General features: G+C 43.2%; 1 protein-coding gene across 3 annotated transcripts in view; it reads right to left on the reverse strand.

Annotated features, from left to right (window-relative positions):
• Nucleotides 1-21,767, reverse strand: part of SLC25A17 (solute carrier family 25 member 17) — a 273,120-nt gene that overhangs the window by 50,110 nt on the left and 201,243 nt on the right. For all 3 annotated transcript variants that reach the window (XM_078640599.1, XM_078640605.1, XM_078640609.1), the window contains exon 9: nt 339-421. In XM_078640599.1, coding sequence (XP_078496725.1) covers nt 339-421 — 83 coding nt within the window. The remainder of the gene's footprint in view (nt 1-338; nt 422-21,767) is intronic.

Here is a 21,767-nt window from a genome sequence, read left to right on the forward strand (position 1 = left end):
ACTAAGCTCTGCATGTGGAATTGCACCCTAGATATGAGGAGCTGACAGATTATCAGGGTACCAAAACTCTCACTATCAAAATTTTATTTTAAGCCTGAACAACTGCAGCAAAAGGTCTTAGTAAAAGGTTAATTTGCCTGGGTCACTTGAAACAAGACAATGTCAATACAGACACAACATGCCACTGACATCACACCTGCACACAGGCTAGCATGGGCTTATGGATGGCTGGCATTTCATATCGATGTCTGGGTTCGGATCCAAGATCACGTTTTAAGAAACACAGCAAAGGAGGCAAGAATGATACAAAGAAGAAATAAAGCAGCACAGAAGCTAACCTTATACGTTGATGTAGGAGGTAGAGAATATTTCGGAGGCTCCCAAACCTACGACGCGCAGGGTTCAGTCTGTGGTGTCCAAACTGTAAAAAATGAAAAAGTATAAACTGATGTCACGTCCTGCCAATTGAGAAGTGGTTTACCTGTACCAATCCTGCACTAGCAACAGAACTGCCATTGCTCGCTATGCATGAATGGATCTCACCTTTTAATTAGGATAGTTAATTGTAAAGTACATGATCTAAAATGGGAGGGACCAATTAGGACAGAATGAATACACAGAGAATACAAAATGTCCCCACCACCACCGGTGGGATATTCAATTGATTCTTGATAATGTGCATGAAGGCTGCACGTGAATCAAAGGATAAAACCTTTGTGACTTGCCAAAAACACCCTCTCAATTGTTTCACGTTTTTCAGGAGAGAAATACAAGTGGAACATGCACTCCATAGAAGAGTTTGAGCATGGCTTACCCAACCCAAGAGATTAGTTCACATTCACAGCAGTAGAGCTTGCACTAAATAGGTTTGATCCCAAGCAGCACCCTGCACGCCTCAGATTGCGGTGAACTACTTTAGAATGCTGATGGGTTTTCTGCATGTTCAAGAAGGACTTGGACAAATTGGAAGACAATAATTAAGCCTTATGTCAACAGGACCAATGCATGCAATTATATACCAGTTATTGCTTATAAAGAGGCTTCTCTGTAGTGTAGTGTGCTACTTTAAAATTCTGCTGTGGTGGGTTTTCTGCATGTACAAGGACTTAGACAAATTGGAAGACAATAACTAACTAAACCTTATATTAGCAGGACTGACACATGCCATTATATACCAGTTATTGCTTAGAAAGAGGCTTCTTTTAAAAAAAAATTTTTTATTGAGAATGTGGTACATACAAGGACAAAATTCATTCAATATTAGAGATATTAAAATACACGTCAAACAGTTCATATATTTACACACAATTTGCAATGAAGCCTAACGATAAAAAAGAAGAAGGACTAAAATATTTAGGGCATTAAAAGAGCAGGCCTGACAGTCTGTAAAACAGATAGTTAGATCAGAGACCCTCCAATTCTGGCTGCTCTCCAGTTTGTTACAGGAGCCCAGAGGCGTTCGCCCTTCTCACGCTTACTCCTACCTTTAAATTCATAAAGACATGATTCTATATTATGGATACCCAACAGTCTAGACATCCACATCTGAAAGGAAGGGGGAATCGCGTCCTTCCAAGCGGCAGCAATTAAAATTCGAAGTACTGCAACAGATAAAAACACTAAAGATCTTTCATCTTCCCCCAAACCCAATTTAGAGTCTATACCAAGCAACATTAGAGTAGGGGATAGGTCGATGGAATGACCTAGCAGCCCCTCCCAGAACTTCATTATCTCCTTTTTAACAGAATCCAACCTGTTACATGAAAAGAACATATGTGTAATATCGGCCTGACTCATTACATCTAGGACAACTATTATTTTCAGCTATACCCCAGGCATGTAACTTAGCAGGTGTATGATATAGATTGAAGATAGTCATGTAGTGTTGCGTGCGTAAATTAGATGCTCGGAAAACCTTTTTGTTTAATGACAGAGCAAGATCCACATCAACATCAGAGTCTCCCAATTTTAAGGCCCAGTTAGTCTCCACTTTCTCAATATCATCCTGGATTCGTTCTACCAAGCAATTATAGATAATCTTAATACATCCTTTATAAAGTATCTCCATCAAAGGGAAATCCACTGTCGATGAAATCCTTGGTCTAACAGATCTGATCATGCGAGTAACTTGGCCATATAGCAGCCAGTGATTATCTGGAATACCATATCTTCCCTGCAACGTCTCGAATCGCAGGATTTCGTCCCCTTCAACTATATCTCCCAAAGATCTTATCCCCCTTCTCTTCCACATCTGCAGATTTCTATCAATATTCAGATGGGGGAGAAGAGACGAGTTACACAGTTGTACATATGGATTTACTTTCGGAACATTAAACAATTTCATTATAGCTTTCCACACCTGCCATACCCCATACAGAGTCTTCAACCTCGTTTTTTTGTAAAAACACCGCTCCAACTCACACTGCAGCAAACCTGCAGCCTTGCTGCCCAATAGCATCCTATAAATCTGGGGGGGGGGGTCTTGTCCATCTACAATCCCAAGTCCTGTAACAGTGACAGATTCATCCTGAAATAAGGTAGTCATTTGAACCAAGAGACAGGCCCAATGATATAGTCTCAAGTTCGGGAGAGCCATTCCCCCGCGTTCTGTGGGTAACGACATTAAGTTTGTAGAACGCCTTACCCTTCCATATTTCCAGATGAACCTAATAAACACAGATTCAAGATGTTTCATGATCTTATCCTCTATTAATAGAGGAATAGCACGGAATAGGTATAGCACTCTAGGGAACAGACATTATAACTGCATTCACCCCACCTACCAATGAGAGATGTAGCACATCAATTCTTTTTAATTCCCTTTCCATATTCTTAATAAGCGGCAGGTAATTCTCAGTAACAATCTTCCCCACAGTGGCATTGATTTTAACCCCTAGGTATGTAGCAGATTTAACGAATCTGTAGTCAGTTTTTATAATATTTTTGGTGCAAATGACCTGCGTTTTTGCTTCGTTTAATAAATACCCGGACTCAACACCAAACGTTTTCTTCATCTCCACCAAGATAGGAAGGGACTGTTGTGGGTTAGTTGTTATAACGGCCAGATCATCAGCATACGCCAAGATCTTATTTGGGTAACCATTGCAAATCACTGGAGTTATACCAGGGCACGCCACAATACCCTGAATAAGGGGATCAATATACAGGGCAAAGAGAATAGGGGAGCAGGGGCACCCCTGCCTGGTTCCCCTCTTGATGTTAATCACCCCTGATTTCTCACCCATAGCCTTCACCCTAGCAACTGGGTCTACATACATTGCCTTGAGGGCTCCTATAATATTAGAGCCAATTCCCCTTGCCGCTAAAACACTCCAGAGAAAACTCCAATCAACCCGATCGAAAGCCTTCTCTGCGTCGAGCAGGATCATGGCCATCCCCCCCAACCCCCCCCGCGGCAGCCTGGGCGTCAAATTGTGATATTGCCCTACAAGTGTGATCAGCTGTTCCACGACCAGGGACGAACCCATGCTGCCACGGGGATATGAGCCTACCAATGACCCTGCCCAACCTCTTTGCCCATATTTTCTAATACAGTTTAGTGTCTGAGTTAATCCGTGATATGGGGCGGTATGATCCTGCTTTTTCTACTGGTTTCCCCTTTTTATGGAATATTGCAATATTTGTCTCTTTCCATGAGTTAGGTATCACACCTGAGCACATAACCCCATTAAACAGATCTAATAAAAGTGGGGCAATTTCTGCTTCTATAACTTTATACACTTCAAGGGGAATCCCATCGGGACCTGAAGCCTTCCCGGAAGCTAGCTCCTGTAATGCTGCCGTAACCTCTGATAACGTAATGTCCTCATCAAGTTCTTTTTTAGTTGAATCCTCTAATGACGGACCGGAGTCTCCGAGTCCCTCCCCAGGTTTTTTACTAGATCCTTCATGGTCATATAACCGCTGATAAAAATTCTCAAATACCGTGAGGATATCCTTAACTTCCGCATAACCAACCCCATCCTCTTCGATACGGACAATGGAATTCCTAGACTTTTCCTGCCTTAGCCGGAGAGCAAGCGCTCTCCCTGCTTGCTCCCCTGTCTCATACCTTTTTACCCTATTGGTTTGATACTCCTCTACAAACTTCTTAGCTGTCTCTTTTTGAAGTGCTGCTTTAACTACTGAGAGGATTTTCTGACTTTCAGTACTATTTACCCCGGTGGCTATATCGTTCATATGTTGTCCTTCTGCCTTCACTAATTCCGCCATTAAGGCCTCCACCTTAACCCTGTCTTCCCTTCTCAACCTAACAGAGCAGCTAATGGTCTCGCCCCTTAGCGCCGCTTTAAAAGTTTCCCAAACCATATTCCTGGAGGTGCTATACCTGTTTGCCGCGAAAAACTGTGAAACCCATTTTTTCAGATGATCTGTAAACCTAATATCACTAAGTAGCTTCCTCTCAAACGACCAAGCATTTCTTCCCCTTTCCCTATAACCTAATGTATATGATAAAACTAAAGGGTTATGGTCAGAGACCACTCTGGGGAGTTTAATAATGTCAACTTTAGGTAGTTCAGATGAAGAGATGAGAAAATAGTCTAACTTTGTGTACCTTTGTGCTGGATTAGAAAAATAGGTAAATCCATAATCCTGAGGAAATTTTGCTCCCCCGACATCCTGCAGCCCATGGGAGTCCAAAAGGGATTGTACAGATTGGAAAACCTTGGGCTTACGGCCCAAATATGGTGTGGAACCAGCCCAATCAGCTGATATATTAAGATCCCCTGCTACTATCAGGGGGGTAGACCACCCCACCAATTCAGTCTGGAGAAAGTCAAACATCTCAGGCTCATCCTGGTTTGAGCCATACGTTCCACATAACGTAAAGCCCAGGTCTAATTGAGCGACAACCCATCTCCCATGACTATCGGCTTTCACTTTGTTTGCTTTACCCAAGGACCTCCGGATTAATATGGCAACTCCACGAATTGTAGAAGTCTGCGTAGAACATACGACTAGTTAAAAACCACTCAAACACAGTTGATTACGTTTAGCCCAGGGAAGATGGGTCTCCTGTATGCAGACAATGTCTATTTTTCCGTGTTTAACCACATAAGCCAACCTCTGTCTCTTTTTCAAATCATTCAGGCCTCCTGCATTTATTGTACAAATTCTAATATTAGCCATTGCATTGTGCTTGCATCTCACCAATCAGATCCTTTAGCATGTTTTTATTCATCATCTCAGACCTTTGCCCTAGGCTGTACCATCTCCCCTTTTTCCCCAGTTTCCACCCACTTGCCCCCCACACCCCGCCCTCTACCCTCCCCCTTCTGTCCCTTCCCACCACCTCCCCAGCCCTCCACCCCCCCTACTTTCCCCTCGTTGTGAGGCACACAGACCCAGTCTGTGCAGTGATGGAACGCAGTTTTGCAGTGAGGATAATGTGCACTAATACGATGAGCAACTGTTGTGGAGCCCAAAACCTAAATAAACTCAAAAACATTATCAAATTAACAATATATAGGCCGTGAATTAGACAATCCTTAGGCCCACCGACCCGCCGCCCTTCCATTCAAGTCAGCTACGCCTGAAATATTAAGAAGTCCACATCAAGAGTCAAAGTGAGTCCAGATACTCTTTCACCTTAATCTCTGAAGAGAAAAATAGAGCCTTGCCATTATTGATAACTTTTAACTGCGCAGGGTTTAGCAAAAAGGCCTGCAAAATCTTATAGGCTTCTATGCAGCGTAGGTACAAAACCCACAGAGAACTTCAAAATGTTAAGGTCTGTTGTAGGATCAATTCATTTAGACCCATTTTTGACTGATGAGATTTGCCAAGCCTGTATTTCATATGACATCTCTGCAAAGGTTAAAGAACCAATAAATGCAATGGTGTAAATCAAGAACTTGCATTTGCAGGATAGTGCATAGTTATATCCCATTCATTTAGAAAGAAATACATGAATCCCCCTAGGGGGCAGTGGTTCCTGAAAAGGAGGAAGATAAATGAAACTTTTAGTAGCAAATAATAAACAGGGTTTCTTCATCGAGGGGGAGACAGCAGGCAATTGAGAGTAGCAAAGTTTTGACGACCTGGATGAGAAAGAATAGGCATGAGTGTTCAGGAGGAATACACCTTTAGAGACAGGAGACGTGTTCTTGTGGGGTTTATTCTAGCATTCAAGAAGACACCCCAAGCAGTTATTATAACCTAAAATGACTAAGTGCTGGTAACTCTGGAGACTATGATTGAATAACATTCCCTGACTCAAAGGGAAGGGAAGGTCTGTGGTGATAGAAAACTTCATGTAGGCATCGGGCACAGTACAAGGGAATCAGAGCTTCATTATGTCTGGCGCACAATTCTTCTATAAGAAGATCATTTTACCTGAGTTCTTGAGCTCTAAAACATTAAGAAAGTGAGGGGAAGAGAATAAAAGATATGCAAAACTATTAGGTACCAAAGAGTCTTGTCAAACTGCGAAGAGGAATATGAAAAAAACATGACTTGTCTGCCACTACAGTCCTCCAGCATTAGTATCTTTCATAGATTCTTAAAAAAGACAGATGGAGTGGTATACTCACATAGATTTCAAGTAGAACCTCTCCATGCAACCTGCGGTTCCTCAACGTATTCATAAAATCTCAGTTTAATATCCAAGAAACCTTTTCCTGGTGATGGTAGATACTTAGATAAAATAGGGAGCTAGACTCCTTATCATTTGGGGGATCGTAAACAACTTATCATTTTAGAATTTGTTTAAATTGTATTATCATCAGGTATTCATTACCTTCTATAGGCATTTATGGCTAGAACCGTTCAACAAGAGAGTGGTTATTTTCTCAAGTGTTTGCTGAAAGAGAAATTGTGAGCAATCAACTTTAAAAGATATTTTGATTTTCATAGTTAACACATTCTAGGTGCTTTCTATAACACAATACATTAATGACGTACAGCCCTTAGTAAAAAAAATAGTGCTATTGAGTCTTATTTGGTGTTGTCTACTTAAATGAAATGTAAAAAAAAAAAAAGAAAAATCTGGTTTTGTTATTCTACCCATCTCCACTATTTATTCTTTATTTTCTCATAGAGTATGTCATATCACTCTTGTTAACATTGGATGGTTGTCAATAGGTAGACGGACTTCTTCTGTCTTTTTTACTGGTCTATGTTGCCAGAGGTAGAAAATGTATTGTAAACCAGATGGTTTCATTCAAGGACGACATGTACCTCCAATAATGATCACAGTTTGGAGGAAAAAGCCAATGGCATAAAAAACCTCCAAGCTCGCTAGAGAATCCAAGAAGACAACAAATGAGGAACCTGTTTCACAAATCCCAAAGCGACTAGATGAGGACCAGATAGAGATGAAGCAGGGATCCAGGAGATGGATAAATGTTTCAGTAACAGGGTTTTAGAAACTGAAGAAAGAATTCCGAAGCAAATAACCAGAAGGTAGTAACCACAGCCAGAGTTACTGGAGAGTTTACGATGCAATGAGTGGCAGATTTAGGCAAACACGAGATGATGGATGGGGCCCTGAAACTTTTCAGACACTCACCCCAAGTCACAGATCTGGGTTGAATCCATCAACGTTCTTTAGCTCGCTTTGCCACCCCAGTTCAAATCAGTCTTGACCCTGTTTTTCATGGGAACAGTTCAGCCCGAACTGCGAAGCCAGGTCTTCCATGGACCAGAAACAAGAATCCTGGGACCGGTTTCAAAGTAACACTCCTCATCAGCCAGACTAGCTTGAATCCATGTCAAGTGAGCAAGGGACCCACGTCTGGGCATACTCTGCCAACTTAAGGCAAACAAAATAAACACAAGGAGATGATGGACGGAGAGCTGAACGTTTTCAGACACTCACCCCCACTCAGATCTGGGTTGAATCCATCATCGTTCTTTAGCTCACTGCGCCACCCCAGTTAAGACCCAGCCATATGCAAATCAGTCTTAACCATGTTCCTCATGGGAACAGTCCAACCCGAACTGCTAAGATCTAGGGCCCTTACATAGTGAACTGACAAGACATTAAGATTGAGGACCAAGGTGACCAAAGAAGAAGAAAGGTTACCATGATAGACTGGCAAAATCTTAGCAAATTTTACAGAAGGAGCCATCCTGGATTAGGAAGAATTACCTCACCCCAGTCTCGTGAGCCAGGCAGAGTAAGAACATCAACATGGTATCAAGCAGAGGAAAAGATCTAGAAACCCAATGAAATGAAGAGAAGATTAGTCAAGTTTTAAAGAAAAGGAAACACGCTCAGCTCTTTCTGGAGGACATTTGAGGAATCATGGACCTTAGAACTGAGTATTCTATATATGCCTGCTCCAGAAGCATCTACTTTCCCACCTGGGGAAAACATGAGTGTCCATCCCCGCTGTGCACCACGCAGAAATAAGCAGGAGAGTTGCCAGAGAATCCCTCCTGGCAAGGGAACATTTAGTGCGCCACACCCCACAGTAGCTAGATTAAGGAGCTAGGTAGACGTGCTGAAGTTATAATACCGGGCTGGTATCCTACTCGCCACGATTTGCCCTTAACAGTATTTTACATGCCAAATTCTAGCAAAGATTCCATTTTCTCCATGCTGCTACAGAGATCTGATTTAACTCTCTATTTGTTAAAATGCGGAACTCAGCATTTACACCTTATGCAGACAAATACGGAACCCTAGCATGAAACCACTATGCTACCTATAGCATCTGCTGTTTTCCGTAACGTATTTCTACAAATAAGGTGTATCCTTGTTTTATTCATTTGCCCAATTCACCAATATTTTGAGAGTCCCATGCATGCTATGCATGCTCCCCTGCTCCTACTTCTGCATCATTGCTACGATGCTCTACGTCGTGCCCGCCCACAGAGCGTTGGCTCGCACCGTCCGGCTTTCCCAGCCAGCATGGTCTGCGGGCCACATATGGGCGCCTATTTAGAGAGACCTTGGAGGCTCCGTCTTTTCTCTTTCTTTCAGCCAACGCTCCTCCCCCTTCCCCCGAGGACAGGACAGGCGCTCACAGGCCTGTTCTCTCTACTCACTTTAATGGGGAGTGCCATGAGCAGTGTGCAGAACACGTGGTGGCCGAGTGTCGAGCCTTACTCCCCAGCAACTGACGACCAAAGTACCTAAGGCTTACCAAGTATTGGAGCTTTGAAATTTTTAGTGACCAAACACACTGACAACACCGCCAGGGCTGGCTTCGAGCTGGCATTGGTGGAACACTTACAATTCACATCTGACAACATAGCAACATGAAATAGTAATGGAACAGTAATCAAATAGAAATCAAGTAGAGATCAGCCAACATTCACAACGTTAGATATCAATTTTCAATGGCCGAGCTTAGCAGCAGCGAGTTCACATAGTTCTCAGAGCTGCAGAAACCGATACAGAAGAAGGGCAGACTAAGAAAAGAACTGAGACAATCTAAGGAGCAGGGGATAATTGTATATTGGTAAAAAGTTGAACACTAAAACCGAAGGTAAAGGGGTACTGAAAAGCGTGGACCATCACACAGATTTCACTACAAGATGGAAAATCTTGCATCAAGTCCTTAACATGCGGAGGCAAACCCTGAATGCTAGGAAAAGGGAAAGAAGGGTCAAGCAAAAGAGACAAGACAGGCTAAGGATAGTTGTGAGCCCTTGCTCTTAGAATGCTTTTGGGCGACAGCTGTCCGATCTCAGGATAGTTTGCTGTTGGGTCTTTTCTGTAAAGTTCTGTTTGTATCCTGCCATTTCGAATGTAAAGAGTAATGTCCAAGAAGTCAATTTCTTTAGTGGAGAAATCAGCATGTTCCATCGATTATTATTGCTCCTTTAGAGATACGATTATAAGGTACTCGATAGTCCTTTCTAGATGCAGAGTATATCCATATACCCACCCCAGAAGATTATACGGTGGGTGTATTCCGAAAATCGATCATACCAGATCCAACATTTCTCTACTTCTCCCATGAGGATGCAGGCGTATTGCAGTGCAAATTTGGATCCCATCTCCGTACCCTAAATCTGCCTGTGAAGTTCCTGATTGAAGCTGAAAATGTTATGAAGTAAGCAAAAGAAAACCATTTCTAAGATTATGTTATTGGACTTGTGGAAATGTGCTGGTTTGGTCTTAAGGGCATTTCGTATGGCTTCAATGCCATCAGTAGATCTGATCAAGGTAAATATGCTTCTATGGTGGTTAGTTGTAGTCTGCTTCCCACTTTATGGTGTGAAGTCTCAAAAAAAAGAACCAATAGAAGTGATGACTAATGAAAAAAACAACTCAAGACTACTTGGGACCGAATATACCTAACAATCACAAAGATCAGTCCACTGCATCTAAAATACTATAAACACATTTTACTGAGGGCCTGAAATGGGAACTTCAGAGAAAAGTGTGCCCACTCTAATATGGCCACTACCACTTTCGCTTTAATATGATCAGATTACAAGTATATACGTAACATACTTCTGTACATGCAACACCACACAAAACTATAACGTTATGATGTACAATGATATTAATTAAAGATTCTATTGCTCTTAACATAATGTTAAGCATCGGTCAAAGGAAGGTCCCAAATCAACTTTTTTTTAAATAACCAGTGCCCACTTCAATACGGCTGCTGCTTTTTGTGTGTATAAAAGATTATTAATTTTGAATTTGCAACAATAACCAATTTTTGCTGGAACTGTTACTCTAAAACTGAATTATTTATATTAGTGAGTATACCATAAAGACCGTGTGTGTAACTGATAAATACAAATGCTTCATAAAATACACACCTATTCAAAATGGCCGCCCTCTTTTTCCAAAATGCATTGATTATAGTCAATGTAAAAATAACCATGCATGTGGAATCTATTGGCTATGGGGTAAACATAATAAAGTGCTCCGGGTAACATATACATAATATCATAACGATCTCCCAACCTCTACTATGGGAACCCCCATAACTTGGCTACATTTGATAAAACACAACTAGACTAATAATCTTGAATAAGCCTGACCCTTTTTGACTACAAGTCTTTTTTCTTTTCCTTTTTTCTAGCCAAGACCAATTCAACCTGGAATCTAAACTATTAGCAGTACCTTTTTACTACTGAAGTTAAATTGTATTGTTTTGTATTGTTTTATTGATAAACTGTGCGATTACTTAAAATCATTACAGTATAAAATGCATTGAACTGCAATAAAATACAATGAAATGCCCCCCTTCTCGCCCAAATCCAAGTAAAACCAATAATGCAACTATATAGAAAAAAAAAACTGACTGTGATAACACCTATTGTCCGCTCAAGGTTCTATTAAAAGAAAGAATTTTGATTTCTCCATGAGTCCACTCCTACTAGAGTCTAAGAGACTTATGGAAGTACGACATCATCAGTCACGCTGCGGAGCCAGTTGACAGTGGGTAGCTTCTGAGTCAAACCCTTAGCTGACCCTGATTAAATACCACAGGCCGCGGGTTCCAAATACTTTGTGATGTCTCCCTAAATGAACTGTAGGCTGACTACTTTGGGGCGACAGGGAAAGCACTGAGCCCACTATCGGGGCCCTTCGGATCAGTAGCCTTTACTTGGGACTCGAGTGCCATTTTAACTTGATGGATAAACTTGCAGACCCTGGCTAATAAGCAGGTCGTGGTTTCTGAGAAACACCAGTCCGAGGCCTCTCTGCATGTTCTTTGGCCCAGGTTGCGTAATGCCGGACGCAGCAATCGCAGTCGTTCGCTAGCCAACTTTGTACAGCAACATAGCAGGTGTAGCCAGGATTCTCTGCGATAGTTACAAAGTCGGCAAGCAATGGCTCCGTCCGTGCGTGCCCAATTTGGGTTGAAGTCCGCGATCCTGAGTGCCAAAAGGCGCATGAACAGAATTTTCTGTCTTGCATGAGTTGTTAGTGAATCTTGCAGATATGGTTGGGGTTTGCCGAGAATATAGGACTTGTCCAGAGCCAGAGTTAGTGCGTTTTGCCGGAGCGAAGAAAGGTCAAGCTCAAAAGAGATGGACTGGACTTGGCACTTAATGGCTTAGGCCCATGCGAAATATGAAATTTCATGAAGGTACAGGCTCCTTCCCTCGATTTTCAGAACTTCAATGGCTAATTCCACCTTGGTGTGCCATGGGGAGCCTGCTTCGCCAAAGATAGTTTTTAAGAAGTGCTTTAAGGTGTTTTCGGGCGATTTCAGTACTCTAATATAGTATTTTAGCAGATCCCCCAGTAGTGCCAGCTCTGGTCGTTTCAGGCCTAATTCTAGTCTTAGCCTGTTGGTCCGTGCCTGTCTGGGGGCCTGTAGCACCATCTTATATGCTTTCACCTGGGCCGCGTGGACCACTTTATCGAATGCCCCCGGATAGGCTATGTGGCCATACGTGATGGCGGGGATCAGTTTTGCCCTGAGTACAGTTAGCATCGGATCTGCTGAGGGACTGGCCAGGCCATGGCTTAAGCGTCTTAATGACGATATTATTTTGTCAATTTTTGGTTTGAGCTCCTTCAGGTGTTTAACTGCGGTGGCCCTCTCAGAAACCCATATGCCCAGATAGTTGTAGAATGGGGCCGTGGTGATTCGATGCTCCCCCAGGGACCATGAAGCTTTTGTTTTGTGATGGTATTTGCCAAAGATTACTATCTTGGTCTTGCTCACATTGATGCATAACTCATTCTCCTTGTTGTAGGTGGCAAGACTATTTAAGGCTCTTTGAAGCCCTACCCTGGTATGGTCCATGATTACTGTATCATCTGCTTACTGGAGCGTTCCCAAGACCAGCTTCCCCAGTCTAGGAGGTGCTAGGTTGGCATCTTTCAGGGCTTGCCCCATGTCCGCAGTATACAGATTAAAAAGTAGGGGGGCCAGGACACACCCCTGCTTTAAACCGGAGTTGGTGGCAATTCTTGTGGTTGTAATTGTAGGGCTTAGTTTCACCTGGACCCAGGTCCCCTCGTAAAGTGCTTTTATGGCTTTTAGCAGGGCTTTGGGGAGCCCCCAGGTCTCTAGTTTTGCCCAAAGCCGGCTTCTGTTCACTCGGTCGAAGGCCGTAGAATAGTCTATAAAGCAACAGAACAGAGGCAACTTATTCCTCGAGTTAGCCTTCTTCGCCAGGTAGGTGAGCGCTATGATGTTAAATTATAATATGTAAGCCATCTTAGCATATCCACGTTTGACCTTTGACCAGCGAATTCACTTCCTCTTCCCTTTAAAAGAGACCCTTCATCTGAAATCACTTTTCACACACTTTTGACTGGACCGCAGGGACCGAATGAACCACTACTAATGAAATGCAGGCGTAATATGCCCACTTCCTGGTACAGATGGTGCACTTGCTTCTATACCATGACGAGATACTAGCAATTAATTTTCAAACATGTCTCTTGCCTTTATTTTCCTCATTTCTCTTACTCCCCTGTTCTCTTCCTCCTGATAGAAATTGACCACTATTACAAAAGTATTGTGATGGTCACTTCGCTATTAAACAAGCATGAATATCTTATATCTGAAGATAAGATTAGAACCACAAGTATAGGCAAGTGCTTATCACTTAAAAAGCCCCATCAACGTCAGGTTACTTTTTAAGCACATAAATAACATGAGCTTGCTCATAAACCTTTTCTTAAAATTTCGAGTCTTTCAAACTAATACAAACCACCGCAATGGAGCGCACACCGCTAGGCATCGAAGCCATTGACGGTTGTTTGGCGGCCTTCTCCTCCACCCCTAACCATTTTCTCTACTGATGAGGGAAGTTATCCCGAAACCCGAGCCATGTCTCGGGCGATACCCAAAAACCCGGGACATGTATCGGGTCTAGAGATTCATCAGTCCAACAAGTACTGACTTGCACCCACCTGGGTGATCCACTATTGAACTACAAGTACCAGAGTCCCGAGGGGCGATCCGGAGGAGGGGCTAGCGGTGTGCGCTCCATTGCTGTGGTTTCTTTCAAACTAATACGACTGACCTACAATCCATCTGTGACCAACAATGCTATTTTCGACGTTCAAACCATCTTAGGTAAAACCGCACTTGTATCAACAGAGCTGCCTATAAACCATTTGAACAACTTCTGAGACCCTCCCACCTCCAAACCAGGTTGCATGCCTCTTTCAAACACCTTTTTGACTTACTATCTAGGACCCCGCCTGAAAGTCCGTGTCCTAAAAGCCTATTTCAGTCACTTATAACACGAGCACTAAGACTAAGGTTTGTAAGCACAAATGTTGCTCATTAAACATGGATGTAAATACATATAGTATTTCTTAATACATATTTATAGTTATGCGTGTTTCTCTTTTTCTTGCCTCTCTTTTTCGCTTGTATATAATGTTCATCTGCATTTATCATTTACTGCAACTTTTTTTTTCTTTCTGTGACATATATGTCTATAAATTGAATTCCTGTAATTCTGTAGAAAACAAGATATTTCCCCGTACACTGAGGTTCTGTAGTATTGATATATTTTATGGATTCAGATGCTTGAATCTTCCCCGTCGTCATGATCGGAGTCCCACGGTAACACTAAAAATAGCAGTACTAACTTCATTACCATAGACCTCAATGGAAAAGAAAACCACAGTTTTGCAACCTTTCAACCGCATTTTATAACATCCAAAATTCAGCCAATAACAGCAGAGACCTGAGAGTAACCTTGCCCCCCAAATCATCTGCATTCTCACCTGAGAGGACCCGGAGTTCGCTTATGATAAAAAATCCTCAATATCCCGAGGTGGTGCCCTATGCGCTGGAGCATATTGGGAAGTGTAACATTCACGGAAGCGAGCATTAATAGCAGCTTGATTATATAAAGCTTCACCCGCAGCAGAGTCAAACTCCAGAATCAGGGATTACCGTACTTTTGGATTAATAAGTAATGTCAAAAGGGATCCTGCTTTATCACGCTCTACATGAGCCAGAGTCAAATATTTCTAATAATCAAAACAAAGTAATTTTTAAACTTGGCTGCCAGTATTTCCTATGCCTTAAGCAGGGGATAGTTAAGAGCAGGATTACCAGGACTACGTTGCTCAAGGCTTCTAAGTACCTTTTCCTGAGTTTTCACCTCACCAACCAAAGTTCTACGCACCTCAACTACTGCTGTGAAGCATCGACTCCTGATCACTGGCTAAATGCATCCCATTCAATCGAAGGCGATGTAGCTGTTCCAGCATTTTCATTAAAATAAGCATTTATGGTCTCTCCAATATTATTCTTTAAAACGATCTCATCTATCGCCTCTACCTTTAAAACGCCAAACTGGAATGCAAGGGCACTCACACTACCAATGCGGAGAAACTAACACAGGGTTGTGATCTAAAATAGTTTGGCACAGATATTCCATACTGTTAACTGGACCATGGACAGTCGGAGAGTGGAGAAAGGTATGCAGCCAAGCATGAAGTTTGTTTAAGGAGTATAATGAGTAGTCATGTTTATACTGACATATTCCATAACTTTGCAAGTCAATGTTATCTCGGTCATGCCAGAGCCACAACAGTCACTTTGCAATGCTCTCATTAAGGAGGCAACATAATCCATTCCCAAGCATTCACTGTTCTGAAGTTTGCCCAACAGCCTTTAATCTTTTTTCTGACCCATGCTGGCTGGATCTTTTACCACTTCATGAGCTTACCCCCTTAATTTCGGTTTTATTTTTGTAACTTCATTTGACATTTTATACAATCTAATGAACAAGTTACTTACCTTCAGTGACACTCTTGCTCTTGGATACTGTATCTAACCAGAGATTCCTCATCTTGTACTATCCCCCAGGCTCTAAGCTGGATCTGGAGAATTTTGTAGCAGTATTCCTTTGCGCTAATAGCTAGCATTCCTGCTGACTCCATAACGCCCAGAAGTGAGGAAGCAGAGTCACATTTAAGTGCTCCCCTGCAAGCAGACACCAGTTACTTGTCTTTTGCCCTTTTCACACTCTCAGATGTGGAGTGTAAAAAATGTTGCCAATAGTGTGCTGGTCACTAACATGGTAACTTTTCCAATGTTAAAACGAGGCCACTCCACAGAACGGGGAATCAGGAGGGCAGTGAGGGATCTGCAGATAAATGGAGTATCTGAGACCATTACCAAGAGGTAAGTAACTGGTTCTTCTGATGCATACTTCTAACCATAAATGCTCATCTTAAAATAAATGCCAAATCAGTACCTCCCAAAGGTGGAGGGTTTGCGCAGTGGGCTCAAAAAGAAATACTTGCAGAACCGAATGGGCAAAATATCCTTCCCACTAAACCTGGCTGTGAAGCCAGTAGTGCTTCAGGAACGTACACACAGATGCTCATGTCTCAGCCTGCTGATATTAAGGACAGGCATTCCTCACATCAATGCAATCGTAACAGCCTTGGCCCCGCTGCGGAAAAGGAGGTCCTCACAAAGTGGTATCATGAACGGACAACAAATGCTAATGTGTTACGGGTTCCAAACTCTCCAGGCCCAATTTCAGGTAAGAAGAATGACTTTGGGTTTCATCGTTCTTGACATTCTTCAGAGCTCTAGGTAGGCGCGGTAGTGGGGGAAGGCATACTGGAGTCCCTGGTTCCATTCCAGTCAGGAAGCTTCTCCTAACAAGTGATTTTGAGGAAACCCCAATGTGCATTCTAGATGATATTGAAAAGATCTAGCCAGGGCTATGCCCACCTGTTGAAGAAGCCCTCGGGATGTGGGTGCCCCTAGTGATCCGCCAGATAACATCTGCACTTTTCATCTGCTTTGCCAGTCAGGAGAACGGCTAGGTGAGTGGAGACTAGAAAGATGTCTGGGCGATTCAGCAACCTCTGGAGATGCAAAGTCTCTTGGCACAGGACCCTTAACTACCCTGCTTGTTGCAGAACCGCATGGTAATGATGTTGTCCATAAGAACCTGCATCAACTTCCCCTGATAGACAGAGGGAGAGTCTTCACATCCAGACTAATGGCTCATAGCTCCAAAAATGTCATGGTGATCGAGCCATCTGATAGAGACCAGAGGTCTCTGATCTCAAACTCCCTTACGTGAACAACCCCAGGCCCCAGAAAACCAGCAGTGATACATCTTCACCACTGTCAACTCTGGGAGTGGGAGAGATCGTGGACTGATTGTCATCAGTCTGACAGCACTGGAGATCAAGGGCCAGCTCCTATGGAAGATGGACAATGTCAGCAAGGCAACCTTGATGGTAGGCACACTATGACCTTAAATGTCACAGTAGTTCTCCCAAGTGCCTCCTGGGGTTCTGGGAAGGAGGATGCACAAGGCCAAGAAGTCTCAGAGACACCCTTTACTGGATCCAGGAAAAGCCTGTGGCATTCGGATCATAGCCCGAACATCACAGACTCATTGCAGCAGAGAAAACGTCTTGAATTCCGCTGTGTCCAGGATCGCCCCACTTAATAGAGGCCTTTGGCAAGTAATCAGGTGGGACTTCATCTGGTTTATGGTAAACCCAAACAATGTTAGAACCCATAATGTCGACTGGAGCTGGTCCATGGTTGACTGCAGTGAGCCAGTCTTTATCAATCAGTCGCCAAGGTATAGGAATAGAAAAACTCGACCTCTGAAGATGGACAGCGACCACTGCCATCACTGTTGTGAACACTCAAGGGTCAGTGGTGAGGCCAAAGGGGAGCACGGCAAACTGAGCATGATCCTGGCACACCTTAAACCGCAGGCTCCAGAAAAAGAAGTGTCCTGCAAGTACAAAGATGCTATCCTATGTCCCGTGTTCAAGGCAGTCAATGTAAGACATTTTGAACTATTCCTTCTGTAGGAAGGCGTACAGTGTGTTCAGAGGTCCAATGTAGGCCTAATGCCCCTGTCCTATTTAGGGACAAGAAAGTAGCCAGAATGACAACCTCACCTTTCTGAATCTGGTTTCCCCTCTGTAGCCCCCTTGGAGAGCAACAGGCAAACCTCCAGCAACAGGTTGCACAAATGATCTTCTGAAATTCGATTTTGGTGTGGGCGGGATATTGGGTGAGGAGGAGAGAAAAGGTAGGGTGTACTTTTTTTTAACTATTTGCAAGACCTATCTATTGGACGAGACAGATTGCCAACTGACTGGGCATACATCACTGAAGGCAAACTAAAGTTGTTTCTTGACTGTTGTAGCAGGGGAAGAATGCTTGGAGGACTGATGCCCCTGTTGGCCAGCACGCTGTCTGCCGGTTGCACGTCCCCGAAAGGACTGGGGTGTCTGTTGCATTACTGGGTAGGAAGGCTGTCTCTGCCTATAAGGAAACCCCCCCAGAATAGCCCCTGAATTTTCTGAACTAGTAAATAAATAGCTTTGCAGGGGTGAACTGCCCCAAGTAACGTGCTGTGGCTCTGCTATCTTTAACGTGTTCCAAAGCAGAGTCCACCTTCTCTCTGAAGAGGCAACACCCATGAAAGGGCATGTCCTCTAAAGACACCTGGACATCGCTGTATCATTTAGCTGATGCCATCCATACATGCCTGTGGCGGACAACACCGGTACCGAATGCCCTCCCAATGTAGTCCATCGTACCCAAGCCTGCACATATAGGGTACTAGGCAAAATCCTGTCCATCATAAATGATGAGCAAAAGAGGCCATACGGTCCTACAGGGCAGCCAACAAGATATCAGTGGTTGCCCAACATACAGAATTCATTTATAGACCTCAGAGCAAGGCTGTCAGAAAAAAACATATGCTTGCTAAAGGCGTCAATCCTTTAGGATTCTGTCCTGAGGGCATCAAAGGGTAGGGGTGTCAATGTCTAATGGCGATGGGGTAGGTCAGAAATTAATTAGGATTCACCTTATTGGTTGAGCCTGTACAATGATATTCCAGAGTAGGGTGCTTTAGTGAAAACACTCGGGTCACCGGGCACCAGTCTGTGTCACTTGGCTGGTTAACAGCCAGGCAAAAGCATTGTTTCGCCAAGGTAGCCATCAGAGAACTCATGTAGGCATCATTAAATGGAGCAAGTTCTCAGATGTTACTGGTCCAGGCTGCAGATTCTCTGTCAAAACATTGTTAGTTTCAGTGGATGCCAGCTACAATTCTAGTACTTTGACTGCCTTCTAAACCAGCATTATAAATGAGGCACTTTCTTCCCCTGGTGGCCTATATGTGCTTATATGCGACTATGCTATGTCACTTCAGGGGTGGTATGGAGTCAGCGATCTACCTACCTATCGGTGCTCAGGAGCGCTGCTACAAAATTCTCTGGATGCAGTCGGGTACCTGGGGGATACCCTAAGGTGAGGATTATGGGTTTAGAAGCCTTTATCGCAAACAACCTCTGGGAAATAGCCTTTACAGCGAGGTTTTTACCTCATTGTGCCTTTTCCACACATTTTTTAACATGCATATTTTTACTGCGAATATGCATTTACAACGCAAGCCAATACCACGCATTTAAGGTAAGTTGGGGGGGTGGGGTGTCTCTTCCACAAATACACTGCTTTTAAATCTAAAAACAATGCGTGGTATTGGTATGCGTTGTAAATGCACATTCGCCTTAAAAACATGCATGCTAAAAAATGCTTGGCAAAGACATGCAATGTATTTACCTATGTTGTACCGTCGCACAACCACTACCTTTTCCCCATATTTTGTTAAGTGTTTTACATCACAATGCTTTCTCTTATTGTGACTTACCCTTCCTCTGGGAGGAAGAAGACTACCACTGACCCACACTTTGTGTTTGTGGTATATTTACCCTCTTCGACTCTCACACAAATTGTGAAATCTGCCGCAATTCTGCTTAAAAAGAGAAGTGATCCATCCGAGTAGACAACCCAAGGACTACAGGGACGAAGAGGACACAAGGATGCAGGCTGGAGGGAAAGCGAGGGACCCTTTACTGGAACCTTACACTCGCCCAAGATGGCCTCCTGATGAAGCAGGGTCCAGTTTTACCGTATAAATGTGTTAGCCTATTCCTACCCACACCTGAAGCATGAGACCCTGATAAGGCCCCACCATCCAGCATACAGAGTGGTATAAAGTTGACCATACTGTCTCAGTTGTTCTTTTAATGTAGCAGTCCCAAAATGCCTCTCTGCAGAAATACAGTAATTTCTTCTGTGACACACACGAAGCTTCAGCTCTGACTTCTTCGTAATCAAACTGCCCATAAGGCCCCAACTCCCTTGAGGTGCTCTTCTTCTCTTACACCCACGTAGATACTGCAAGAACAGGGAACTTCCCGAGCTAAGAGGAACATCACGCAATACCTGATGGTGGGGGCCACTTGTCAACTTTCAATCTTTCATATTATTGTATTTTATGCTAGCTTTAATGTAACTAAGACCTGCAGCATGAAGTGAGAATATGACCTTTGGGTAAAATTTTGTAGTGTGGATGTCACTTCTGTGTTCCTCAATATTTCCGGGAAGTGACCAAAGTGCGTCATGTACTGCGGTTAAAGCCCCTGTTAATGTCGTGATTCTGTGGTCAATAGTTCTTAATTAAAAGAGCATAAAGATCTGCTCCTCAGTCCATTCACAGGACTACCTCGCTGAAATGACCCTTGGGTGATGACGCATGTGTGGTTTCCTTCAGCTATCTATCTAGCATCTTTGGCTGAAGGTATGATGCTTATTGTTTTTTGAATTTGTCTCTTTCTCTCTTCTCTGCATTCCCATTGATCTAAAATACATTTGCATTGCATGCGTTTGTTCTTCATTCCAGAAATGTGTCTTTAAATGCCCAGTCTTTGCTAAGACTCCCAGGCTAATTATTTCTTTACACTTCTTATTGAAGTGGTTTCATTGTAATAAACTGCCCCAAATCCTAATTCAATTCCTGTCTCTTACACATGTTTTTTCTCATATTATGTAGAGGCACCCCCTCAAATTAAGCCACCCTGGTCCAGTGCCCAGAGACCAACACTGAGAAGTAAGATGTAGGGAGAGGAGGAGAGACAGACACTATCATCATCGCTCTAGACACTCTCACTGTTCCAAGGAGTGCCAGTCATTGTTGAAAGATACCTCTGCCCTGATATGTTTACCATACCAGCTAGACGACTGACAGGACTTCGAAGAAAGACCAAGCAACAACAGATTTACCAACCACAATAACATCTCCGGTGACACGGTCTCGAATCAGATAGATTGCTGCCAAAACACTCAGTTTCAAAGCATATACGATCATGGTCAAAGCACTCCAGATCGTCATCCAAATACATGTTGTCAAGGTAATTGACATCTAAGCAGTCATTAGTGTCTGCTCATTCAGGTTCTCCACTTGGGCACTAATGTGTATCTATTCCAATATCACCATTACCATCAAAAAAGTCAAAGTGACCTGTTTCAGGTACATTTTCGACCTCTGGAATTACTGGTAGGGCCAGCAATGGTACAAAGGAGTATTTCTGTGTCTTCGATTCGGATGATGCTGGTGCAGATTTCACCAGTTGTTCCAACACCACATCTCCATCAACACCACAGAGACACAAAAGAGAGATCACCATCCACCTCTCCTCTGTCAGCAAGACATCACTCTGCTGATCCGTTTTCTATATGCACAACTTCTTATACAACAGCCTCACCAATACACGTATCTGTCACCTGTGGATGACATTGCCACATTTCAAGATGTGTCTATTAGAGGGGAAAATAAACGTGATATCCAATTGAAGGCTCCTCAAACTACAGTCTTTATTTATGGAGACACTACAATTGAGGGAGATTCCAAGACCAGTACTTCCTTTGGTTCCAGGATTTTCTGAGTTAGTAGAGGAAAAAGGTGTGTTTTCAGCAACTTTTAAGAAGGGAACAACCAAGTAAGATCCTGTATACCTATGTCAGGTGCCAAAACCGGACTTAGTAATTGCGTCAGGA

Source organism: Lissotriton helveticus, chromosome 1_1 (assembly GCF_964261635.1).
Source record: "Lissotriton helveticus chromosome 1_1, aLisHel1.1, whole genome shotgun sequence".
NCBI lineage: Eukaryota > Metazoa > Chordata > Amphibia > Caudata > Salamandridae > Lissotriton > Lissotriton helveticus.